Source organism: Podarcis liolepis (assembly GCF_965112155.1).
Source record: "Podarcis liolepis genome assembly, chromosome: 7".
Classification (NCBI taxonomy): Eukaryota; Metazoa; Chordata; class Lepidosauria; order Squamata; family Lacertidae; genus Podarcis; species Podarcis liolepis.
Window position 1 is genome coordinate 3,981,244 of NC_139561.1, and position 27,409 is coordinate 4,008,652.

The 27,409-nt window shown below is 44.8% G+C and overlaps 1 protein-coding gene across 17 annotated transcripts in view; it reads right to left on the reverse strand.

The window, feature by feature from the left end:
- Positions 1–27,409, reverse strand: part of GPAT2 (glycerol-3-phosphate acyltransferase 2, mitochondrial) — an 86,701-nt gene that overhangs the window by 32,273 nt on the left and 27,019 nt on the right. For 8 of the 17 annotated variants that reach the window (XM_083514202.1, XM_083514204.1, XM_083514209.1 and 5 more), the window contains 5 exons: positions 16,862–16,975; positions 15,356–15,429; positions 11,726–11,836; positions 3,964–4,104; positions 512–611 (listed from right to left, as the gene is read on the reverse strand). In XM_083514202.1, the coding sequence (XP_083370328.1) occupies positions 512–611; positions 3,964–4,104; positions 11,726–11,836; positions 15,356–15,429; positions 16,862–16,975 (540 nt within the window). Of the gene's footprint in view, positions 1–511; positions 612–3,963; positions 4,105–11,725; positions 11,837–15,355; positions 15,430–16,861; positions 16,976–21,168; positions 21,373–21,939; positions 22,147–22,520; positions 22,895–24,460; positions 24,595–27,409 lie in introns of those variants that run through there. The other 9 variants (XM_083514212.1, XM_083514207.1, XM_083514200.1 and 6 more) reach the window with 9 other exon arrangements.

The window sequence follows — 27,409 nt, forward strand, 5'->3', positions numbered from 1 at the left end:
CACTCACTCCCATGTTGTTCTAGCATCCTACCAAGCCCATTTGCATTCCCAAAATATGGTTCCCACATTATAATTTCCCCCCTGCAAGGTCAGTTATACGAGCTTCATTAACTTACTCAGTTTGGGAGGAGGAGAAGAAGAATCAGGGCATTTGGATTTGATATCCCGCTTTATCACTACCCGAAGGAGTCTCAAAGCGGCTAACATTCTCCTTTCCCTTCCTCCCCCACAACAAACACTCTGTGAGGTGAGTGGGGCTGAGAGACTTCAGAGAAGTGTGACTGGCCCAAGGTCACCCAGCAGCTGCATGTGGAGGAGCGGAGACGCGAACTAGGTTTCCCAGATTACGAGTCTACCGCTCTTCACCACTACACCACACAAAACTAACACTATACTTTGCCATCAGTTTGGGTGAGGGTCTGGAATTTTGGAGTGACACGTTAATGAAGCTATCGGTACTGTTGGGAATGGGAAACCCTCTTGCATCCACCCAGGAAACAGCATCCCTTACCACCTCAGCAGCCCTGCGCACCATCTCCAGTTGCCCATTGTGGATTATCACGCCAAGGAACATTTGATTCAGAAGTTTTAGCAGAACCCAGTGGCTGAGCCTGAAGGTAGAGAAGTGGGAGTAAGGTTAAAAAGCAACCCCCAAAGCAACAAGAAAGCATGCAAGCATCACTACAACTCTTAAGAGGCTCCAAGTGGCATGGGAACATAAAATCAAAGCCTTTGGGGGGAGAGGTGAGAAAAGCAACCACAGCTCTGTTGCCTTCTTCCAGGGTACTTTACTGGTTTCTGGGACAGATTATTATTGCCACTATTCAGTCCTTTGAGCACCTAACAATGTATAGAGATTAAAAATACAAGCCAAGACACACAAAAATAAGAAAAATGAAATTATCTGAAATGGTAGAGGTTTCTGCTTTCTGATCTGATTTAAACAAGGAGGGATTTGGCAAGGTCCCAAAGATGGTCATAGCTATTGAAAAGTTATATTGTCTATGTTTTATGCATTTCATAACTGCAACAGGAAATCTAAAACTGCACCCCCCAAAAAAAACTTTGACTATTCCCATTAAGCTGAGCAGCTCCTCTCTCTCTCATCAAAGACTACCTTCCCCTCGCAAAGCACTACGGTTGGCAGCACCCCCACCTGCAATCATGCCAGACAGCTCATTCCCATCATCACTCCCACCCCGTCCAAATGGGGAAAGAGAACTTCTGAGCTAATCAGCCCTTTCTCTGAGTTAACTGCATGCACTCACTGCCGCTGCTTTTCCTATTAGTCCCTAACTTGTGTTAATTTGAAGCTGATGAAAGGTGCTGGGTTAATAAGAAGCCTCTTATACACTGCGGTTTTCATCTGTAGGTTTCAAAGGACTTCCTGAAGGAAGTTCGCTGCCTCTCTCTCACCCCCTCACTTTCTTTTTAAAAACCACAAGCCAACGAGCAAAGATTTACCAAAAGATCATTGATATAAGGGCGGGGAGGGGGGAAATCTTGCATCAATCCTTTCCCAGAATTTCCCAGCTGTTTTTAAATACACTCAAGGGTACTATATCAAAGTACTGTACAGTTACATGGAGCTGATTTCTTTACCATATATATACAGGGGCTATATAGCCCGGTTGCTGTGGGTGTATTGTGATTTGTTTTTAGCCATCTCTTAACTGTGCTTATATACAGTATATTCTTTTATTTTTTGCATTTCATTGTGGTTTATGTATCAATGCGGTTGTTGTTCTGGTTGTTGCTGTTTTTTACTTTATGTTGTAATCCACCCTGGCATCAATACTGATGAAGAGAAGGCTATAAATCATTTAAATAAATAAATAAAATATAGGAACCCCCCCCTTTCCTCTAATCTCTTGCTAGAGGTTTTCACAGTCACCAAAAGATTCCCTCTCTTCCTTAAAATGAAGTATCAAAGTCATTCAACAGCACCACTGCAAGGTCAAACAGTAACTGCTGACCAATGAGCTGATAAACTATATCCTATATAGCATTACAAAATATATTTACATAATCACAGTGTCATAATCCATTTTTAATTTTTTTTAATAACTTCAGGGCCATGAGGTCAGCCCCTTGGTGCTGATGTAGTTATACATGTCATTATTATTATTTCTGTTTTCTGATCTTTAACCATAATAAAGAGTGGTGGTGATGATGTTGTTGTTGACATCAGGCTCTTTAGATCCTTCCACTGAGCTCAATGCCACAGCGCAGATTTAATTAGGCAATCTGGAAAGGCAGCCACATGCTGGTGTAGAGTCAATCCATAAGCAAAGAAAGGACAATGCAAACAGGCACCTACTGGCAATATCGCTCCCATGTACCCTCAGCAACGTGCAAAATGAAAACCTGGTATCAAAATCCTACAATCTCAAAGTGAGATCCTGCTGCAGTTCAGCCCAGGAGCTTACCAGGACAGCTAACCTCAGACAGCAACAGGGTGGCCTCCTTGCTCTTTAGACTAGGGAAAATGCTAGAAGTAACAGGCAGCAAGAAATTATCTCCCCAGATTTAGTAGTGAACACACTCCTGCATGGTGAGTAAGACAGAACTATGCATTTGAATTATTGAAATATATTATTTTCGCCATGTGGTTTTTTGGGGGTGGGGGGTGGGGAGATCTAAGAGAGGTACATTCTTTTAAAAGCTACAAAATATGGGTTCAGCGGAAAATATTAGCATTATACTCCCAACAAGAACTGAAGGAGAATCAAGAGCCAGTGCAAAAAAAGGTATCACTGACAAATCTCCCAAACTCAGCAAATTAAAACCTCTAGCAAAGTGGTTTTCAGAGCAGGTTGCCAGGAAGTGTGGGGTCCCTTAGAAGTTTAGCAGCAAGTGCACTCTCCATGAGCACAGTGGTGGCAGACAAGCTATCCTGAAAACCCTCCTGCTTGCCACTACCAATTGTCCTCTGCATTTTGCAGCCATGCGGGATTGTTGGGTGGGTTCTGCTGTGCGTTATTTGGGTCACAAGGGGCAGCAACAACCCTGAGTCAGCAGTCCGCAGGAACTGGCTGTCTAGAAATGTTACCATAGAATCTCAGCAAGCCAACTGATATGTGAAAGATGGATACAGGGCCAGCCCAAGTCATTTTGCTGCCTGAGGCAATGGACAAGATGACTCCCTCACATTCCAAGTACAGAAACTTACTGGAGTTGCAGGTTAATCTTCCTGCAAAACTGGCAACTTTACAGGGTCTTCTGGCCACATGAGGGTAGCAGGTTACTTTACAGGGTGGTACATAGGCCCCTGGCACGCATACCTCTGACTTCCAACAGAGGCGAACATCCAGGGGTGACAAGAAGAATGGTTGGAAAGCTGTCACTTCTGCTGCCCTAGTATCTGCCACCGGAGGCAACTGCCTCAGTCTGCTCAATGACAATGCAAGCCCTGGATATTTTCACTGTGCTGGGGAAGGGAACAACAGGGAGTTATGTCCAGCCCCTCTCTAATGGTCTTTTGGAAGCTAGTGAAAACTTCCTTTTTAAGGCAGCTTTTTGATGGCACGATTATTTAAGCTTGTTGGTTTCAGTGCACTGAACTGCTGCTCCTGCTGTATTATATTTCTTGGTTTTGCTGTTTTAATGTTTTTGTAATTGAGCTTTACAGTTTTTTTAATTCATTTCAATTTTGTTGTTACCTGTCTTGAGCTTTTTTAAAATAAAAGAGAGGTGGTGGTTCAAAGCCACAGATTATGTTCCACAACTCCATATTTGATTGCATACACACCACACATTTAAAACACACACACACACACACACACACACACCCTCAAAGAAACCTGGGAACTGTAGCATGTTAATGGTACTGGCAATTTTAACTCTGTGAGGGGCGTACTACATTTCCCAGGAGAGAGGGGAAATGTCCTTGAAATGCATGGTATGTAATCTCTGTAAGCATACACACACCCCCGTTTAACCCCCTCCTTTGCAATCCCATACCTCAGTAGGAGAGGTGAAACAGAGGACTGTATCTGGCAGAGAATGCTGTGAATTCTCTGCATCCACTGTGGGACTGGCATGCTGGTCTCTGGCGCATCCCCCTTGCTGTGAGGCACTTTCTGACACACAATGTCCTGTACCCTTGACAGACAAAAAGGAGAATAAAAACACATGTTTCTTCCTATGAGCACTTGATGAAGGATTTAGGCAGTCAAAAAGGACACTTGTAGGTGATGAACAAATTTTAGAACACAAATACATCTCTCTAAAACTTGATGATAAACTGAAATTTGGATACAAGAATGTGTCAGCATTATGTTTGATTGTTGTTTTGCGAGCCCAGCTCTTGGTCATGTTCATGAAATTACAAATTAAGATATCAGTTCTTCTTTCTCATTAACTGCTCTGGGCACTTAATGCAGGACAACAGGATACAAATAATATTAATGCAAACAATAACAAGTGAATGAAAGAGCAAGATACAGAATTGCCTTGCAAACAGTTATGGGAAGGATAATTCCCATGTATGTGCCATACAAATCCCAATCTATCTCTGTGTATACAACTGTCAGGGAAGAATGAGAGGTTTTCAGTTTATCAGAGGGAGAAAGCATTCCCCAAGGGGGGGAGGAGAGCAGTGAATCTAATAGAAGGGAGCAAGAGGAACAAGAGGGAGGGACCGGTTGTTCACAGGAAAGGCCAGGGTTCAGTTCCAGCTCAGATTGGGAGGAGGGGAGATCCAGGCCAGCTCTAGCCAGGAGGTTAGAAAAAAGAGCGGGAAAGCGAAGGGAAAGGCGCCTTCGCCATTTTGAGAGTGGCTGGTCATGGAGAAGCAGAGCTCAGAAGGTAGCTGAAAGAAGTGACTCTGAGGAAGAATAGTTAAGAACTGTTTATAAGAATGTTTTGTTAATACGCAATAAAAAGTTTTATAAAAGAACAAGAAGCGTTTGTGTGGTGATCTGAAGAGGACAACGACCAGTCCTGACAACAACCTTTATTATTATTGCTGTAGTTATTATTATGTTACATATTTATTTATTTATATCCCACCTTTTTTTCCTAACGGAATCAAGGTGGCTTACAGATAAAATTAAAACTATTTATCTTTCCTTAAAAAAAAAACATACAGATAATCACAATAAAAGCAGCATGGCACCAGCCCTTTCATTAAAAGCAGTCAGTTCCTATAACCCTGTTGGAGTAAAAAGAACTTCACCTGCCAGCAGAGGGACAACTAGGAGGGAGCCAGAGTTCCAAAGGAAGGAGTTCCAGAGTCTGGAAGGCACCACCAAGAAGGCCTCCTTCTGCATCCCTCCGTGTGCGCCTGTGAGTGTGGTGGAAACAACAGAAGCCCCCCCTCCCCCCCCGGCTCCAAGATTTCAAAACCGGGGCAGGCTCATATATGGTCTTCCAAATAGCCTGGACCTAAGCTGTATTTTAAAATACGATATATTCTTGGCTGCCTTACAGAATCCTGTTGACAACCAAAAAAGTGAGGTAACAGTCCCATCCACTTTGAAGGAACTCTGATTTCTCAGGAACTTACTGAAATTCTGCCTCTGCAATATTGTGCCTCTGCCAATAAAACAATATTGTGCCTCGGAACAATTAAAAAAAAATAAGGTACATTATTATTAACGTGTTGTGGACTTTGCTGGGAGGACTCCACAAACTGAAAAGTCAGGGCTGGAAAGACCTTGATAACCAGAAATATTTCAGTGTCCTACAAAATGGAGTATCAGCTTTAATAAAGGAAGACATAAGGCCAATACTATCTATGTGCACAATATATTCCATTTTGAAAATACTTTGTGATGTATTATGGCATTCCTTTGTTCAATTTCTGAATCAGGCATTGTAATTTATATAACACTGAATGCACTTGTTGCAAAGTTTTTTTATACTAATGTTGTACAGTGGTACCCCGCAAGACAAACGCCTCGCAAGACGGAAAAACCGCTAGACGAAAGGGTTTTCTGTTTTGGAGGCGCTTCACAAAATGAATTTCCCTATGGGCTTGCTTCGCAAGACGACAGCCCATAGGGAAATCTCCGGGACAGCGGGGAAGCGCAGCGCGTCTTCCCCACTGTCCTCGGACCTCCTCCCGCCGCCCGGCATCGGAACAAAGCTCCGATGGGGGGGGACGCCTCCTCCCGCCGCCCGGCATCGGAACGAAGCTCCGATGGGGGGGGGGGCGCCTCCTCCCGCCGCCCGGCATCGGAACGAAGCTCCGATGCCGGGCGGGGGGGAACGCCTCCTCCGGCCGCCCGGCATCGGAACGAAGCTCCGATGCCGGGCGGGGGGGGGGACGCCTCCTCCGGCCGCCCGGCATCGGAATGAAGCTCCGATGCCGGGCGGGGGGGGGGGGAACGCCTCCTCCCGCCGCCCAGCTTCGGATGGCTTTCCTGAAGACTTGGGGTGGGAGGAGGGTTTTCCTTCCCACCGCCAACATTCAGAATGCTGTTCTGAATGTTGGCGGTGGGGAGGAAAAACCCTCCTCCCACGCAAGCCCCGGGAACAGAGGGAAAGCGCTGCGCGCCTTCCCCTCTGTTCCCGTACCTGTCCTGAAGGCTTGCGGTGGGGAGAAAAGCCCTTCTCCGCACCGCCAGCCTGGCAAGTGGTTTCCCTAGGAACGCATTAATTGATTTTCAATGCATTCCTATGGGAAACCGTGCTTCGCAAGAAGAAAAACTCGCAAGAAGAAAAAACTTGCGGAACCAATTAATTTTGTCTTGCGAGGCACCACTGTACAGTATTTTGTTGGACATTTTTCTTTTGCATATGTAAGTTCACAAAGACTGTGCAACTTTTACGCTGTGAATTCTGCTTCAGAAAGCCTTGTGATAAAATATGAATTTTTTTTAAAAAAGATCTTGATATATAGTATTCTAAACTCAGAGCACCCAGTATACCACTGTAAGATTTTTATTACTTTCCTTCTTTTTTCTGGACCTTCAGAATTTTGCCACCTCCTGTTCTAATTTGGCAGAGTAATCTGCATAACAAAAATTCTACTTGTTAATATAGATTTATTTCCCCAAATGAAGAAATATATACATTTCCAAATTATGATTCTATAGCTACATGGGAAGTACTGTAAGGCACACACTATAGCTATCTCTGCCCCAAGGGATCTCGTGTTGCTGGCTTCTTTACTTCCTTTTGATCCAGCCCATTTGCCCGAGGGAGGTCCACAACTTGAACCCACTGAAACAGGCTGCTGTCTTCAGAGGTTCACAGCTGTGCCATTTCCACAAGCAACTCTCAAACCATTTAGGGTTTCCCCGCTTTACATTTCTTACATTAGTAAAAACCTATACAAGTTAGAATGTACTCTCCCCCACCCTCTGTGGTACATTAACCATTCACAAGGGACACAATCCTTATTTAAAAGCGTTTTCAGCATCACTTGTCAAAAAACGCCCTCAGACTCCAAGGAATCCAGCAGCTTTGCCTGAAAAAACTCTACTGGAAGCAAGCCATTTTTATATATGCTTTTGTGTCATTACTGGCAAATCTTGGGTTGTAGCCTTATACACCTCCAACAGCTCTGCACACCAAAGTGCTTTGGTCATCCCAACTCAGCAGCCTGACATCAAAGAGAGACTTGCAGGTAGTTTACAGAAGAGTAAGGGGCAGGGACCCAGGGGGAGGGAGGGGGAAAGGAGAGCTGAACCGCCATGTAGGTACAGATTGAAGGATCTAGACAAGAGTGCTTGCCTGGTTGTACCACAGTAACTCAGAACCACTGCAGACAAACCACTGCTTGGTGCAATTCTTTATTTGACCCCAGAGGAAGGCATGGCCCACCCAGCCTCAAAAAACAGACGGGGAAGTGTGTGCATTCACATCCAGCGCTTTGAGATCACAAAGCAAACTGAAGGTGAATAATACCTGGTTTCCAAATAGAGTTCCTCTGTCTTTATCCCGAGAGACAAGAAGCATTACAGCAGGATTTTTCAAAACTGAATGAGGATGGTCCAGCTGTGTTTGTGCACATGCAAACATGTAGGTAGAGAGGTCTGTAAGCTAGGAAGAATGTTTGGGGCTTTAAGAAAACCAGAAACTGCCTGGATAGCTAAAATGTTCCCAAAAGGTAACTAACGTGGATTAAGCAATCTTGAGTATGCACACGAGACAGGAAAGGGGGACTGGAACTTTGAAGGGCTGCCTTATAAGCATAAGCAGGAATTATTTCTCAGCGGTCTTTTGTCCTCACAAAGAGAGGGATTTAAGAGTGGTCAGAGGGGTAGATTTCCCTCCCACTTCAATGCATGCTTATGAATGAAAGGATTAGCGGAGTGGTTTTCAACCAGTGTGCCTTGGCGCCCTGGGGTGCTGTTGGCAACACTGGCCTCTGTCCCTCTTTCCTTCCCTCCCTCCTCTGATGCCCTCTCACATTATCTGCCTCCCAAAGGGTTGCACAGCTCTTTGTTGCAGCAGCCCTGGCTACAAGATCCCCAGGTGAATGGTGACTCTGGGGCTGGCCAAGGCGTGCTGGTTGCCAGGAGCTGAAGCAGTTTCAAGTAGGTGAGGGAGCCTAATCAGCCAGTCCACCAGCCCTTTACTTTGGGAACAGACAGGCAAGTGGGAGGCTGGGCAGGTATCGCACCGGCCTTTCTTGTGTTTGCTATGTGTCATGCCTGCCTGGGAGCACAGTGCCCGACACTGAAGGGTAGCCTTTCCGCCTGGCAGCCCGGCAGCACCCACTGCTGCCAAACCAAGGTGAGTAAGGTACTGGCTTCACGTTCACCTTTGGCCAGTCTCCAGTGGGCTGCTAAGGTTGGGGGCATCTTCTTCCCAGGCCCCTGTGGACAGGCATGAGGAGGCACCTCTCTTTGGGGCAGGGGGTGGCTCAGAGACCAGGCACAGCTGCTGAAATGACTCCTAAGGAGAGGGGAGAGGAGAGGAGGCTGAGGGAACACTCCACAAGGGAGGGTATTTGAAAAGGGAGGGGGGCTGCCGGCTTTGCAGGCAAGGGGCAACACGACTGGGCTTCTCAGGCTCAGAGCATGTTTCCTCACAGGGAAGCCACAAAAAATGTAGTGCCTTCCATGGGTCCAGTTACAGATAGGTAGCCGTGTTGGTCTGCCTAGTCAAAATAAAAAAATTCCTTCCAGTAGCACCTTAAAGACCAACTAAGTTAGTTCTTGGTATGAGCTTTCGTGTGCATGCACACTTCTTCAGATTGACTTCTTCAGTCAAACGTTGTTTCCGTAGTGTAGCAGTTATCACGTTCGCCTCACAAGTCAAACGCTAGATCTCAGGTCTTGTCCTTTTCTTCCAACTGTTGTTGTTTTCCTCTCAAGGTTGTGTACCTACATTTATAAATTCATCTTACAAAGATTCATGAACATGTCAGATACATTTTGTCTGATGAACAGTGTCTGTATACTACACTAAAAAAAGCTCTTCTTTACTCTCTCTTTTTTAAAAGTTGTAGGCTGTTCTGGGAATCTTCTTCTTTGGCAATCACTCGTAGCTGCGTAAGATTGTCTTCCATGAACACAGTCTTAACAGCGAGTCCATAAGTGACTGTGGAGACCAATTCTGGATCCACATGTCCTTCCACAGTGGAAACATAGGTTTCTGGGCAGGAGTTGATCATGGTGTTAGCCAAACGTGTCTTCCTCTTAGCATGATTCTCCCTTTGTTCTGAGTTTGAGCGTCCTCAAAGTCCATGACACATTTGGTAAAGGCTGTTCTCCAATTGGAGCTCTCGCAGGCCAGTGTAGAAAGCAAAGTGGTGGTATGGATGCTAGCCAGTAGGCATGCATCACACACAACTTTATCTTAGATCATAGAAATCATAGAACTGTAGCGCTGGAAGGGGCAACAAGGGTCATGTAGTCCAACTTCCTGCAATGCAGGAATCTTTTTGTCCAACGTGGGACTTGCACCCATGACACTGAGATTCTACCAGCTGAACTGTCAAGCCGATCAGCAAACGCAGCACAGGTGGTTTTGCTTCTCACTGCCAAGTGCCATGGGGGCTACTAAAATGCTACCCAACCTGGAGACTTCCGGCTTCTGGCAGTGAGATATGGCTGTTTCCCAAGAGATCAGACTCCCAGCCATGCCAGTAAATCAGAGTTAATATGAGGGTGGGGTGGGGGGCTGCGCCACCCACAGATCATCCGCTATCTGCGCTCCACAACAAGATGTGGAGGCAGGGATGCTAGGTGATGTCCAAGGCACAAATCTGGCAACTCTCCAAAGTCAGTCTCATCAGCCGGGAATCCCTGTTTTTAAAAAATTAAAAAGATTTGGACAAAAAAACAGGCATGTTCTGGATGGGAAGAGGTAAAAGAAAAATCTGCTAAATTACACAATCGCTGGAGGCCAAGTTCCGGACTTCAAAAAGATTCTCATCTTGGCATTTTGATGAATGAGGTGAGCGGCTGCCATATTTTTGTATTTGTTATAGCTGCTATTTCATGATTTGGCGAACCTCACCAAGAAAGAATTAATTATCCAAAGGAAATGCAGGAGGCGCAAAACTAATTGGATGTAATAGCTTCACAGTCCTCAGTGGACAGCCCTAATCAAATTTGGCAGAGTAAGAGCAGATATGAAAGGGGCTCGGGCCGAGGAAGGAAGATGGCGACGGCAGCAGTTGTGATGAGGAAAGGAAAAGGAAAGGAAAAGGAAAAGCAGTCTCCCTTACCAGAGGGAGGTTGGAGGTATTTTTTATTTGAACTACAAAAGTGATGTACTTTACAAAAGATGCATTTGCTTGCATGGAATATTATCACATACTGTTTGAAAAGAGAGTGATGGTAAACTCTGGATGCCTGCCAGCTGTCCGAGGGCCCCAGAGAGCTGCCGTGGGTTTTTATGGGGAAACCGGAAACAATCTTTGTGTAACTTACTGATTGTGAAGTACACCCCTATAGTACATTGGAAACATCAGCTTATTTAGAAAGATCAAAGGCAATAGGTACCACTAATTAACTTCAACCTTGGATGGAAGCCCAGAGCCTTTTACAGCAAGAATCAGCAGAACATCAGCAGAGAAAGGAGGGGTCATCAAAAGTGGACTGTGCTTCAAAATATTATAACTGAGAACAATATGGAAGAAAATTGCCTCCTACGTGATTACAGAAATATGGAATCGTTAAACAAAACAAGATAGTTATACCAGCGACTGACTGAGAAAGGAGGATGGTCAGTATCAGGATTGGAAAATCGGGAAGTAACAATGAAGAAAGAGAAAATAAATGATGGACATTGGCTCTTGAAATCCGGAACATGGGAAGTCCCATTGAAATGATTTAATTCGGACTCTATAATTCACTGTATTGTTTTTTGTTTTAGAATGTGGTAAGATTTGGCTCGATTTGTTATTAATATGAATGTGTTTTTTTTCATTATTATTGGGAAATGAATAAAAATTATCCCCCCCCAAAAAATGCTACCAAACCTAACATCAGAAGGCAGAAAAGCTGCTCAACCGCCAGAGTGCCCCAAGTTAAGAGCAGCAGAGGTAACTGGTGGCCATTGGGACTGGTAGGGCAGGAGGCCAGGAGCCAGAGCCAATAACAGGCAGAGCCAACTCATTCTAGTTTTGTGACCATCTTCCCTGCTGAATTCTACAAGGGCAACACTGAGATTGAAGAGAGAAAACTAACAAGCAATGAGTGCCATCCCTTGGACTGGATGTAAATAAAAGACAAGCAGGTGGGGGCTGAATGAGGGCAGACTGAGGATGAGATAGCGCCCCGTTTGCTCAAATGGGCCAACCTCCACTGAACAGCAGTACCTCTTGCTGTGGAAGATTCTTTTTGGGAGATCACTGGGGGTATCAGCACAAATTTTCCAATCACACACTGTGAGGAAGCAGCAGAGTCTTCTTACCAGCCAGCCTCTGAATCTGAGAGAGAGAAAGTTCATATATAAGAGATTAATAATGGGATGCCCGTACCTGTGACATTCCTAAGAGCTGAAAATGCCCCCCAGCTGCCCAGAATATGGCAGTCAAACCAAGGTCCATTCCCAATCTCTAAAGCAGGGTAAGGAACCTCAGAATGGGGAGTCAAAGCTGGTCCCTCAGGTGTGTCTACCTGGCCCTTGAACCTCTCCCCTTGCTTCACCCATCACTGATTCACACCCTTCTTCAGTAGGTTTTGGAGTGTGTCCTTCAACTCTGATAATGCCTCTTGCTTGTCCATAAATAGGATAAGGACGGTATGTGAAGGCATGCAGAACCTGCTGAACAGTGATTAATATTTATAACTATTGCTTGCTCATTTTTTTCTCACCCTGCTCTAAACTAAGTACAAGATGCTGCCACAGCTACTCTTCAGTATCTAGGAACCATCTTGCTAAATGACAGCAAGGCCAATCTAATCCAGTGTTCAGTATCTAACAGTTCCTTGCCAAACTGAATGTTACAGCCATCCCCTGTTGTCTTTCATAGTACCTGGTATCAAATATATGCTGTTTCTGGATAGACCTGACCTCACTGTAGTTGCGCAACTCATTTTTAAAGGCAAATAAAGTAATGACCATCACCACAACAGGTAGCAAAAAATTCCAGCCAGAAACCTCAGAAGCAAGGCCAAGAAGGCAATGACCACCCCACGTTTGTCTTGCAAAATCTATACAGTGGTGCCTCGCAAGACGAAATTAATCCGTTCCGCGAGTCTCTTCGTCTTGCGGTTTTTTCGTCTTGCGAAGCAACCCTATTAGCGGCTTAGCGGCTATTAATGGCTATTAACGGCTTAGTGGCTTTAAGAAAAAGGAAACGAACTCGCAAGACGTTTCGTCTTGCGAAGCAAGCCCATAGGGAAATTCGTCTTGCGGAACGACTCAAAAAACGGAAAACTCTTTCGTCTTGCGCGTTTTTCGTCTTGCGAGGGATTCGTCTTGCGAGGTACCACTGTACATGTACTTTATAGTATCTAATTTACCAATGTTGAATTGCCATTAAAAAGGGTTTGGAATCTATACCTGCTGCTGCAAAATGCTGGAACCAGAATAGTTCTGGAATATTGCTTCCCCAGCTGTTAAAATTGCACTGGCTTTCAACTGGCACAAAGGGCTCATCCATACTTCCTTTTGTGTCTCTCTTTCGAGGCACAGGGCTAACCTCTAAAGCTCTCTGTCGGTGGGTTTCTTTTGTCCTGGCGCTTTCCCCAGGAAAATCTGCATTTTACTGCTGAATCGGAGCAAATGGCAATCTGTAGAAAACCCGATTACCATTTGTCCCGATTTGGCAGTAAAACATGGGGTATTCCTGGGGAAAGCACCACCACCCCACAAAAACACTCAGACATGGACCTGTGCCTAGAAATGTAACAAAAAGGAGGTCTGAAGGAATACCTCTGAATACCAGTTTTTGGGAATTGCAGGTGGGCAAAGAGCTGTTGTGCTCATGTTCTGCTTATGGGCTTCCCATTGGGGCATCTGGTTAGCCACCACAAGAACAGAATATGGGACTAGATGGACCATTTGGCCTGATCCCTGTTTCATCAATTAGAATCATCTTTGGAGGAACTGCCCCAAGGATGAGGATGCTGGACTGGGCATTCTTGATGGCAGTGCTCCAATGGAGGTTAAACTACCGCCCTCTTTTAGGACAAAATATATATTTTAATTCAGTCAGGCTTTTAAAGAATGCATTCACTCCTCCTGCTTCAGCACAGCCACAAGGGAGCAAAAGCTACTGCTTCTGTTTTAGATTAACCATAGTTTAGTGTTATATATGAGCCTTTAACTCTTGTTCTTTCAAGCCAGGGCAGGGGAGACGGTCTCCCAGCTTGACTTTTAATCCTATCTAGCTCACCCGGTGTGGTACCCTCCAGATATTGTTGGCCTATAACCCCATCAGCCCTAGCCAGCAGGGCTGGTCAGAAACAATGGGTGTTGCAGTCCAACAACATACGGAGGAGACCACATGAATGCCCTCTTGCAATTGCGCCAAGGTCTTTTTGGTAAACTGCCTTGGAGGGTTTTGGAGCCAAAGGGTGGTTTGTGGTGGGGGGAAGTAACTCTAGAACCTTAACTTTCTTGATCTTTAGAATCTTGAGAGCGATGTTTGCTTTACTACTAGTCAAACACAATTATTCTGATTTTAAGGTGCTAAAACAGCATTCAAAATGCCCATTATTAAGGAAAACACATTTGCATAATTTAGCTTTAGATTACAAAATGTGGTTAACTAATGACGATTTCCTTGGAGCAAAATTCATTTATCCTTGTTCCAGAGTTCTTCCCACTTTGAAAAGGAGTTACACAGTAGGGTGGAAACTGGCCCATGTTATCCAGAGCATAAAGCAAAGGGCTTCACTCTACTAGACCCACCTCCCTTAAAAAAATCTTTGCTTTTGCTCTGATATCAATCAAGTACTTTCTCTCCTCCCTGCTGTTAATAACACTTAGCACTTTGGGGATTTCAGTTTTCAAAGAACTTCACAAACTACAATTAAAGTAATTAGGAATCAGGCTAATGAGAATAAAGTCTTTAATCCTCACACAAATCCTATGAGGTAGAAAGCTTTGTTATCTACATTTTAATTTGGAGGCGATGGAGAGGGGGGGGGGAGAGAGGAAGTAAGGGGAAATCAAGAAACACAGAGAATAAATGACTAACCCAAACACAGCACTCTTTGAATAGCTGGTCCAAGACTTTTGACGTCAAATGGCACCCACCCACCCTAATTAACACAAGGCATAGTCCATCAGGGTGTTCACCTGGACAAACCCTCTTGAAATAAAAGAGGAACTACAAAATAGCAATACTGTTAATTTAAACAGGGCTGACAAAGGAGAATCAACCTCCTGGTGGGTAGTACTGCATAGGACAAGAGGCAGCTGGTAGACCTTGGACTAGGTGGGGCAGCATGTGACCAAGGAGGTCAGGTAAGCTGCAGTGAACAACAGCCCTAAAAAACCCAGCTACACCAAGCAAAGGTTTGCTCTACTGTTTTTGCCTCTTTTTACACAATGCAAACACTGAATATTCAAATTTCTACTTTCTGCACTAGCAGTGTGGATTTTTGGGTTGCACTTCCAATGTCTACAAGGTACAATGCTAGGCCAAAACTGGAATGCACCAGGAGGAAACACTGATCCAGGGAGAAGAAGGTGCAGAGCAGAAGTCACACAACCAAGTATAATCACTGCTGTAATTTCTAACATTGTGGAATTTCTAACATTGTGCTATTCCTAATCATTCATGCACCTGCAACTTCTTAAGAATGTTATGCAGACCACAGCAGCATATGATGTCTTTAAACCCCAGTATAAGTATAAACAATGTGAGATAAGGATAAGACGATGGAAACAGAGCACAGGTGGCATTGTAAGTTATACAAAAATATGTGGGGAAAGCCAGGGGAGTATATAGACATTTTTCCCAGGCCACCTTCCCATCCACTCCAGATCTTACCTGGTGTTTCCTTCTGATATTTTAATTACATTGCAAAATCCAAGAGAGCTCATGTTCTTGTGGAAAAAGAATTCCTGAAGGCAAAAAGAGGAGAAGATTCAGGTCCATTGACTTTTCAATCTTCCACCCTAACTCAGCAACCTACCCCCCCCCCCCCAGCTTGGAGGTGAAGAGCAGTACTAGCAACTTAGTACTTACCAAGCAGTACTTAACAACACCAGCTCTCGCTCTCGCTCTCTCATTGGTCTGAACTTGCTTGATCAGATAGAGACCAAGGCAAGCCATCCTTCTGCCTCCAGAAGTGCCCAGCTCTAAGATGATTCACACTCTATATTGCTTCTAAATGTGGACATTTCCTGATCATATTTGCCTAATTAATTAAGAAAACCATCCAACCAGCATTTCGTGGTGATGAACTTTATTAGTTAATGATGCATTGTGTGAAGAAGAATGCCCTTTTGCCTTTCCTGAACCTGCTGCCTGCCAACTTCTTTAGATGATCCTGAATTCTGTTATCACAGGAGAAAAGACTTTCCGCCTTCACTGCTCATCCTTTTACACATCACAAGTCCTGTCCTCCCCGACTTATGTCATTTCTTCCCCTAAACTTAAAGCTCTGTCCCATTTAGCTTTAAGGTGAAAGTGCTCCAAGCTCTTGTTTAATTTAGCAGCTCTTTTTGATAACTTTTTAAAGTTGGAGTAATCAGAAGCATACAGTGTTTTCTGACTGTGGCTACACCATGAAGTTTGGCATCATGATGACTGCTGTTTTATTTTCAGTTCCTTTCAATCAGCAACCTATTGGGTCACAGCCAGGCAGCGTGAAGTGAGACTGAAATTAAAAGCGCATGCATGGTGTTTATCCCATCCTGTGCCTGTATTGGCTCTCAAGTCGTTTTTGTATGTGAAATTGTTCTAATTGTTTTATATACAACATTGCATAGCTGTTTTTACAGCTGTTTTCATTGTTGAAAGTGATTCATAAGTGGAATGCAACTAATAAAAATGTGGGTGTATGTGGAAGTTTTACAAGGCAGCAGGCAGATGGGTAGATGAACAGAGCCCACTATTTAAATAGCTCAAGTTGAACAGTGGCTGGAGTCAAATCCATGGCCTTTTTGTTGCTACTCCTAGCTTAGAGACCATCTGTTAGCACATTTTCCACCTTAAAGTGGTACCGAACTACACAATAGTTGCCCAAGGTAAGGGAAGTCATGTGGGCTGGCAGGCCAAACCGAAAGCAGACTGGCCCACGACTGGCAATCAACCCTTCTTTTTCAGCATTTCCCTGCACTAGGGTCTGGGAGACCAGGTTCAGATCCCCAGTCAGCCAGGAACCTCACTGGGAGTTCCTGGGGCCATTTCCTATCTCTCTCTCTATAACCTACCACACAGGTGGTTGTGAGGATCAAATGAGTGGGGGGAACCATGTGCACCACCCTGAGCTCTTTGGAGGGACGGAAGGAAGGGTATAAATATACGAACTGAAATAAATCAACTTCTTACCCAGCTCTTTGGTGTGCACCTTTGGCAGCAATAGCCCACAAATGGCCGGCATTTGCCCAAAAAGGGCACCACAGTTCCCAGCTTCCACTCTGAGTCCAAGTCCAAGGTTTTCATCTGAGGAGGAAAAAAGTATCTTGACTACCCACCTGCAAACAAATTAGCTTTATGGCTTTTGAAGTAATATTTGGCAGAACAGCATTTCCCTTAAGCAGACACTCTTTAATAGAAATCAAGCACACAAGATTCCAGCAGACAAGATTTCCATATTCATTTTAAGCCGTTATGCTTAATTTAATCAAAGCCCTTGAGGGAAGATGGAAAAGAAGGATTCTTTTGTAGCCTTAAGTGACCAGCAATTAATTGTGGGCTATTCAAACACACACGATTTGCAGTATTCTGAGATTCTGCGTCCTGCATTGCTCCAGTACCTTCTCCACAACAGCCAGCATTCAAAATTAGCTGGGCGCCAGTTGCGTTTTGTGACTGGCAACCAGCCTTTTGCAACGGGATTGAGATGTCTAGCATCTCCAACTGCCTGGCTACAGTAAGGTGGTCTGCAGTAGCAAGAGATGCAGGTCCTTTGCTGCGGCACGACCCCAGCCAAACACCTGGTGCAGCACCAAAGACACACACCCACACCCACACCCACACACACCCGCCACTATGGCACTGCTGGGTGAATCAGGTGTTTGTTGGGGTAGCATGGTGCTACTTTGCAGACCGCAATTCACCGGGGAAAATTTTTACTTATTTTTTTTTCTCCAGTGCTGCCTGGTCTGGTAGCGAGGCAGGGGGGAAAATGTGCCTAGACATTTTGTTTTTGTGCCCCCAACCTAGGTCCCAGGAACCACATGGCTCCTAGCATTCCTGTCCCAGTTTCTAACACTGCAACCAGCAGAGGAGGGTGCACCACAATGAGGAAAATTGAACGTATTTGCTTCATTTCCAAAATGCGTTCACCACAAATTGAACCTTTCTAGGTACATACGGTAACTTGGATTTTCTTTGTGTCGGATTTTACTGTTTGTTTATGCACAAGAATAGTGTTATGAGCTGGGGGTGTGGGGGTGCTAGATCCTCCTAAATGTGTTATGATTTAGTAAAGGTTCAAATAATCAAGGTTTGATTAAACTGCCCAACACAAAAGCCCCTGGAGTTAGTTGTGCTAACTTGGATCAGCTGAGCTAGATGGATGGCCATTAGCAGGGGACAAAGGCCAGTGATGGCCCAGCAGGGAAACCATCGGAAGGCAAGATCACCAGGCAAGGAGAAATAGAAGGTCCCTTCTTTGCTGGGTGCTACTAGGCAGGGGCAGAGGCAGAGGCCAGCTTTAGGGTTTGAATGATGTAGGCTGGAGGGATGTCCTTGGAGTCAGTTAGCAGCAAAAAGGAGAAGCAGGGGCAGAACTCCAAATGAGCAGAGGATGACAGGCTGAAACAAAGAGACACAGAGGATGGCCTTTTTGCCATCCTTTGAATCCAGTGCTGCCCTTATGGGGGAAGCCAGACTTTCATAGGATGTGAATGCTCAGCAATCCCTCCATCTAGGTACAGGTTGTATATACGTGTAAATAAAATTATACAGCTTAAAAACACCACAGTCTCTGCTGTGCTTTACTCCAAAAAGGAAACACAAATACTGGGTTAGTGCCTGAAACCCACAGAATCTTGCACTGCTTGGAGATTGGGGTGGTATGTACATACATACATACAACCAGTGCTTTTTTCTTTAAAAAAATGTTTAGGAGTACTCTGATTTTGACTCAAGAAAATCACCATTTTATAGCTCAAATCACGAAAAATAAATACAGTAAATGGACAAAAGTACAAAGATTCACAAAATGTTTAGGGGTATTCATACCTCTGCGTCAGCGGCGTCCCCACTGCATACAACCCAGCCAATAAGGTTTATATGCACACTTTATTCCAGCCTTGGAATCACATTGAAAAGTGCTGCCATCTCAGCAAGGCTCAGTCTAGGGTTTACCCAAAACCACCTGGCAGGCCAACTTCAATGAGGCCCAGAGATTCCACACTACTATCCTAAGTGGACCATTAACCTCAAGTGCACAGAACGGGAGACCAAAAACCTTTGGTTCAACTTGGGAGACTCATGTACATTTCTCTGGTGTTGTAAAGTGCTCTCACTCCGAAGGGTATATCCAGGCAAGCCTTCATAAGCTAGAGCCATGGCTCAGCTAGAGGCTTGGTCAAAAATAGCTGAAAGCTCTCTTCTGTGTTCCTGGGTTCATACAAGATAGACAACATGGTCATGAGATTAAATCAAGCAGACTCAGGCACAAGAATCAGCTGAACAAAAAAAATCTTAGGATTCCAAGGGGGAAATGACCCAACAGAGGTGTAAAGGAAGATAGTGAAACAGAGTTCTTGCAAGTGTCAATCAGATCACAGTCCATAAGACCAGAAAATTAGAGAAAGGCCTTGACCATACTGGAAAATCCACCAAGCATACATATTATCTCCACAGCAAGCCACCTCTCCCACCCACGCCACGTCAGGAGCTGTTTGGCCACTCAGGTGAAGTCCTGGGCATCGTACCACCCCCATGTCACAGCCCAGTCAGCATTGCATGGAAGAGAAGCCACTACATGGAAAATGTTGGGGCCTCTTCAAATTAGCAAGATGTAGGTGTAGTCTGCAACATGTCATTGGTGCAATTATAGTGCATTAGTGGTGGATTCATACTGAACTGTCCACACATCATTCTAGCTTACCAGTTCTTCTGCTATGCTTCCCCAATGTTAAGTTGTGGGTGAACACATCAGACAACACAGCAATTCTTCAAACAGCTCTTGCTTATTCACAGGCCAGAACTGAACTGAACTGAAGGGTTCAGCCAGCCTGCTTATATAGAGCTCCAGTACAACGCAACTGTAACAACTTTCTGTAACTATCCAATCACCGAACATCACTTTCAATCCCCTATTTGCATATGTGGACCTGAGTGAAAACTATCTACAGTATCCCCCTGCTGGCCCAGGGTAAGAACTTCAGTACATAACATTACTGTTATCACTGTCAGGAGTATAGTACAACAAAAATGGGACCAAGCTCCCCAGAACATTTGCAGTACAAGGTGTTACAGGATTTCAGCAGGAAGTTATTGGACAGTCACCAATTAGAAGCAAAGCAGTACGTCCACTCCAGAACTTTTGCAGGTGCGAACAGTATTGAAAGCTGGGATCACATATAAGCTGCCCAATACCATCATGACCTTAAAACACCATAAATGCATAATAAAAAGGAGGTCTGGAGGGGCCTTAAAAGCTTTTATCCATTTTTGTATATCTTACCTCCAATACCAGTTCTACAACATAGATCTACCAGCAGGGCTGGCCTGACCTGAGCCTTTTTAAGATTAAAAAGAGAGAACTCATGGTCTACTAATCAGTTTTTTAATGTACAAAGCAACAGTGGATAGTCAGGACCCCAATACAATTAAGACATTGATTCTGTGCAAGGACCCTAGCAACCCACAGGCCCTGGGTGACCCACCAGAAATTGGATAGTGAGCTGTTGGTAGGCCACTTTTATTCCAGCTCTGGGGAAGAAAAATGTTACCATTCCACCCACCCACATACCCCTTTATATTAATCTGCCTACCCCTGTTTTACATTTGCTGTGTAAATCTGTAAGAGAGCAGAGGCCACAGTATTATTTGTTAGAAGGAGAAAAGTGGGGGTAGCCCTACTATTCACAATAGCTGCGGGCAACTACTTGCACAGTGCCACCTACACACCATTAGCGTTTCCCATACACCCACCCACAAAGCAAGCAAGCAATGGAATATATTGGTGCAATCCCCTATATTTACCACCCAGAGGCAACAGAAGCCAGAGTTAAGTCAAAAGAAGAGGGCAAGGCCTCTGAACTGTTCTCATGGCAGCCTCAGCAAGAAGAAAACTCCTCTCACAACTTGAGGCATTTCAAAGTGCAAGGCTTAACTCCTTGCCAGAGAAATCAATTGTTCTACAGCTGTATCCAGCACAAAGGGTGAGGGGGGGGGGAGAAAGAGAGAAGAAAGTGGGGGGGGGGGAACCATCAGCCAAAGCCCTCCGGGGAGAAGAATTTATTCTCTTTGTAATACAGCTCCAATATCATTACAATTGACTTTTCCCTCCCACACCCTCCTCCGGCTCAAAGAGACAAGCCAGTCCCTTAAAAGGAAACAGCAGCTCAAACCAAGCGCCCTTGAATATACTATACTCAGGGGCACATGTAGACGCACACCCACCCGCCCACCTGCCAGCACACACAGGCACCCAAAACCAGCAATACTCTGAGTACCCAAATGAATGTCACCCTGCAAATGTTCACACATGTTCGTGCACCTTGGATTACTCTACACAACTGGCACCCAAGGGCATGCACAGCCTGCCATTCAATGGAAGTTGTGTCTGCAGCGGTCCACTTGCAGTGGATGAGGTGCTCATAGAGTGAGATGTACATGCGTGTGAACCAGGCCCCTGAAATTGCGCTAACAGCAGACCAGGCTGTAGCTGGGAGAGCTGGGAACAGGGCCAAATTCCCACTAAGGCCACATTCACACCATACATTAAAGCACTGTCATGGCTTCCCCCAAAGGATCCTGGGAGATGTAGTTTGTTAAGGGTGCTAAGAGTTGTTATGAGACTCCTTATTCCCCTCACAGAGCTACAATTCCCAGATTTCCCTGTGAAGTGTCAAAGTATCTCAGGGGGCATTTATGGAAGATTGCTGCTCCTCCATGCACGCACCAGCCACATGATGTACCGTATTTTTCCATGTATAACACGCCCCCATGTATAAGACGACCCCTATTTTATGGAAGCACAACAAAAAATGGGGGGGGGGCATTGCCCTTATTTATTTTTCTTTAAACCAGATTTCCCCTTTCCAAAGAAATTCTCCTAAATCAACCCCTTCCCCCCCCCAAAGCCTCTTGCCAAGAACATATTTGTGATTATCTCAACGGCTCATTTGCAATTAAGACCCTCAGGACTGTTGCCGCCTTAATTGATTTCAAATCCTTCTTATAACCAAAGCCTCAAGCGTCTCATTGTAAAACAGTACTCTTACATAGGGCAAAGTGGATGAAAAAAGTCAAAGCTGTTCCTTTGCCCCTTCCCTTTCTCTCACAGCAGTGCCATAAGTCACTTCCATGATTCTGCGATTCTCCTTCAGAGAGTGCTGAGGAAAAACACAGCTGCCATGTTTCTTAGTTCAGGAAGTCCTGGCACCCGGGAGATCTGTCTCCCTCAACACTTAAAGGGGTGCCACCCCAGGGCCCCATTTCCAGCCTACTCTCTCACACTAGCTGGAGATGCCCTGGCAATGGCGGGCACTGCAGACACAACGCACAGTTCACACCAAAATGAGAGCAAGGCTGAATCCTTATCTATTTGTTTGGGGTGGCGCGTTCAGATCCTGTGCGGATGGGCCCCTATCTATGGTGCATGCATCCACACTGACTCAAAATGACTGTATCATTTTCCTGTGTTTTGCTGGTATTGTTCCCCACTTGGGGAACATTCTGTCATGAAAAGCAGGCAACCAAATTGTAATAAAATAAAAACATGTTTAGGGCAGCGGCAATGTTTTATGTGGCCAGTAAGTTCCACGCATGATGGCCTCAAGTGAAGCCTTCTAGAGAAACTCACACATATACAAGATTTCTAGCAGGATCAACCTCATCAATTTCTCTACCGTTTCTATAGTGATGGCACTCCTCTTGCTTCAGGGCCTCCACAGGCCTCCTGAGGCCCTGCTTCTTCTCTGCTCTGAGCCTCTAGTTCATACTTTCAGAAATCTCCACCCATGGGCCTTTAATTTTGGGATAATTCAACCCCTTGCAATGCAGGAATCAGAGCTCAAGAATCCCTGACAGATGACCATCCAACCGATGAAATAAGAGTCGGCAAACTTCTCTCTCTCCCTCTGTGTGTGTGTGTGTGAGAGAGAGAGAGGACAGGTGTCACAACTATGTGAGGAGAAATGCAACATGGCCAGGCAGATTACAAAGGACACCCTTGCCTCTGAGACAGGAGTGCCTTAATTTAACCAAAATATGATGCAAGGCTCTCATCTCTGGACACTTACCTGGGATTAAGTTTCATTTCCCTTAATGGGATTTACTAATGAGTAAACATACGCAGGACTGTGCTGCATTTCACCAAGCAAAAAAAATCAATTTAAATCACATTTGCCCTTTTGAAATCTGTTTGTTTCCTGAGGAACCATGTACACTACCTGGTTGCTCTAACAATTAAAACAGGCTGATCGCCAACTAAATAAGAGTGTTGATGCATCCAACGTGAATAATGCAAAACTTTTAGTCACACAGATCACATGCACTGCATATCCATAACAGCAACAGCAACTTACCGTATTTTTTGCCCTATAGGACGCACTTTTCCCCCTCCAAAAATGAAGGGGAAATCTGGGTGCGTCCTATGGGGCGAATGCAGGCTTTTGCTGAAGCTTGGAGAGGGAGAGGGGCCGGTGCGCACCAACCCCTCTCGCTCTCCAGGCTTCAAGAAGACATCCGCAGCCTAGGCAGCCCTGCAGGAGGTCCCGCAGGGATGTCTAGGCTGCGGATAGCAGCCTGCTTCCCGGAGCGTTGGGCGCCCTGAAAGCAGAGTGCCCGGCGCTTCGGGAACACATCCGCAGCCTAGGCAGCCCTGTGGGAGGTCCCGCAGGACTGTCTAGGCTGCGGATAGAAGCCTGCTTCCTGGAGCGTCGGGCGCCCTGAAAGCAGAGCGCCCGGCGCTTCAGGAACACCTCCGCAGCCTAGGCAGCCCTGCGGGGACTTCCCACGCTGCGGATAGTAGCCTGCCGCCCGGCAGACGGGGCGCCCTGAAGCAGAGCGCCCCGCGCGCCGGACAGACATCCGCAGCGTGGGGAGTCCTGCAGGAGTTCTTTAAAACATACTTCCAACTACAATCACAGCACTTGAGAAATAAATCTTTCAGAATTCACACTAAAATTTCGCCACGTTGCAGTATAAGTTAATATGCATCTATGTCCAGAAAACGGGCTACCTATTTGCATAAACCTGCAACAGCAGCATTCCTTATCTCCCCTTTTTTGCTCGCATAAAGCTAAAATCCTATCTGCGGTGTTTTCTTTCTCCCACTCAGGTCTCTATATTCACTCACAGAAGAACAGGCTGCAGGTATTTTACACAACAGCTTCTGAAGAGGAGAAACTCAAATCATGAGAAACCTCCATTTCATTAGCACCATATATAGAGAGGACCACAACTATTCTTAACTCTCCCAGCTACTAGTTCAAATCGCAGGGTACAGAATTTGGAGCACGTCTTGGAAAATTTTCCTGTTTCCATATTCACAGGCTACCTATTATATCTTCCATATCTGAATTTACTGCATTACCAATCCTCTGGGCAGCAACTACAAAAACTAGTTGGGAATAGTCAAAGAATAAAATAATGAGGAATTCTCTACCTATCCACATGCTAAGCAAAGTTATTTACTGCTGCTATTAAGATATTTATGTATCTCCTGTTATGCAAACATTTCAAGGCAGTGTGTAGAGGTATAATAAAATAAAATAAAAAATATGTTGTGAGATTACTCACTGCTTTCCTCTCAGTTTTGTTTTAGAACCAATGTGCTCTCAGGGCCCCCAAACCCCCTTATCAGTCACTTCTGGTGAGCCCTTCATTCATCCAGAAAAAAAAGTCGAGGACTCTTCTACATCAACAGAAGTCTAGTGTATTCTGCCTGGGTCAGACCACACTGGAATACTGTGTCCATTTCTGGGCACACAATTTAAGAAGGATGTTGACAAGCTGGAAGGTCTGCAGGAGAGGACAACCAAGAAGATCAAGGGTCTGGAAACTAAGCCTTGCGAGCAGCACTTGAAGGAGCTGTGTATGTTTAGCCTAGAAAATAGGAGACTGAGAGGAGATACGATAGACATCTTCAAATATCTTAAGGGCTGTCACATGGAAGAGGGAGCATGCTTGTTTTCTCCTGCTCTGGAGGGGAGGACTCGAGGCAATGGCTTCAAGTTGCAAGAAAGGAGATTCCAACTAAATATTCAGAAAAACTTTATGACAGTAAGAGCTGTTCGGTAGTAGAGGTTAGATGGCCATCTATCATGGATGCTTTAGCTGGGATTCCTGCATTGCAGGGGGTTGGACTAGATGACCCTGGGTCCCTTCCAACTCTAAGATTCTATGATTCCCATCCTGGAGGGCCTACCCTTATCAACTACCATATTTTTTCGCTCTATAAGACGCACCAGACCACAAGACGCACCTAGTTTTTGGAGGAGGAAAACAAGAAAAAAAATATTCTGAATTTCAGAAGCCAGAACAGCAAGAGGGATCGCTGCGCAGTGAAAGCAGCAATCCCTCTTGCTATTCTGGCTTCTGGGATAGCTGCGCAGCCTGCATTCGCTCCATAAGACGCACACACATTGCCCCTTACTTTTTAGGAGGGAAAAAGTGAGTCTTATAGAGCAAAAAATACGGTAATCTGTTCATCTGTCCCTTTTTAGTTACAGAACCCCTCAAAATCCTGTCCCTTTATTCAGGGAGCTCCAGAGAAGCGGACACGGAGCAATGGATCCAAACTACAAGAAAGAAGATTCCACCTAAACATTAGGAAGAACTTCCTGACAGTAAGAGCTGTTCGAGAGTGGAATTTGCTGCCAAGGAGTGTGGTGGAGTCTCCTCCTTTGGAGGTCTTTAAGCAGAGGCTTGACAACCATATGTCAGGAGTGCTCTGATGGTGTTTCCTGCTTGGCAGGGGGTTGGACTCGATGGCCCTTGTGGTCTCTTCCAACTCTAGGATTCTATGATTCAATCTGCTTATCAGATAAGTCAATTCCCCACTTTTCCTGCAGTCAGTCCTGCTTTCAGTAACGGTTTGTGAATCTACTATGCTACAGAGTCCTACCATCTTTAGTCTTCAAGGTCAGCTGCTCTCACTTGTACGTTGAGTTTTGCTTTGCATCCCCCCACATGCCGGAGGAAGAGCAGAGCATACACACACCTCAGCTGGCATTTCCTTGCATATAAGAATATAATTAAAATCAGGTTCAATCAAGCAGGCAGGAAGTTCTACAGAGGCTAGCATTAAAAGGCTGCAAATGCTGAGGTGAGCACAAAAGTTTTTAGCTTGTGCCAAAATTGCATCAAAGTTATTTCTGGGGGAGGCCATTCCAGAGTATGAAGGCCACCACAGAAAATGCTGTACTCCTGGCTGCTGCAAGATATATTATCTACAGGCACTAGTGACACAACCAGGCGTGCCCCCAATTATGATCTCAGTCACTGTGCAAGTCTGTACAGGAGAAGTCATTCTCGGGTAACCTGGTTGCAAATGGCTAGGACCTTAAACCTGGGCTGGTAACCAAAGGTATTGCATGTCTGCAGGTAGAGGTACACTACTTAGTAACATAGCCACACAATTCTGCACTAGCTGCAGCTTCCAAACCACAGTTACAGTAGGCAAACATACAGCATGTAACAGTAATTGAGTTTTAATTTTTCCAAGGTCTGGGTCACCTGTCCACTCTTTTAGTGGTATCTGTTGCTAACGGCTGCATGAAGCAAGTTGTAGCTCGCTAACGTGGAAGTCCCAATAAATCTGGATTTGTTTGTTTCATTTTTACTTAATGTGAATTGCAGTTAAGCATGGTACAAAACACTAGAAACTGAAAGATCTTGGAAGGCAAATTTTAATATGGGAAAATTCTTAAGTAGTTGTTTTTTTAAAGCAATTTCTTAAAAAGTCCATCAATTTGTATCCTCTATCAAAATGCAACTAACTATTCTTCTGGCATAAGGTGGGAGAAAAGCAGAAAACACACTCTGGGAGATCCGATTTACTAAGCGCCATAAGTGCCTATCTCAGCATAAGAGTATTCTCCCAAGCCATTGTCAAATACAGTATTTTCTCAAACCTGCTGCATGTTCAGATAGTCTCTAGAGTCTAGAGTCAGCTCCATGCACATCAGATGCAGCTTCCTTGCCCACTGACCACTCCAAAATCTTTTCCTAACCCAAGGGGGATGATTGTGTAGAACAGTCGTAATACATTCTAAGCTGATCACCTGCATACCAGATGTTCCTGTGCTCATTGATGTAACAAAGAGACATGTCCTGAAAAAAACTGGATTACTGTTTCCAGAAATTAAGCTTTTTAAATGAAAGAGACAATCCAAGCCAGGTTCTATGAATTCTGGGGGAGAAGTCACTACAATCCTTTTCACTGTGAAGCAGGAATCAAGATTTGAAAGTGTGCTTCTGAAGAGAAAGAAAATAATCAGACTAAATGCCATCATTTGTTTTATAGCTTGTTATATCTTGTTTTGTTGTAATTATGGAGATTTTTATCATGTGCCTATTATTTATTATTCGTAACCTTGTCTTTTTTGAAAAAATACAAATCGCTATTTTAAAAAAATGCAAGTATCAGTGTGGTATAGCAGAAAAGGTCTAGATAAGAATGGGAGGCTCAGAGTTGAAACCTTCAGTCACCCATCAAGGAAACGAGATAGCCTTGGCTGTTACTAG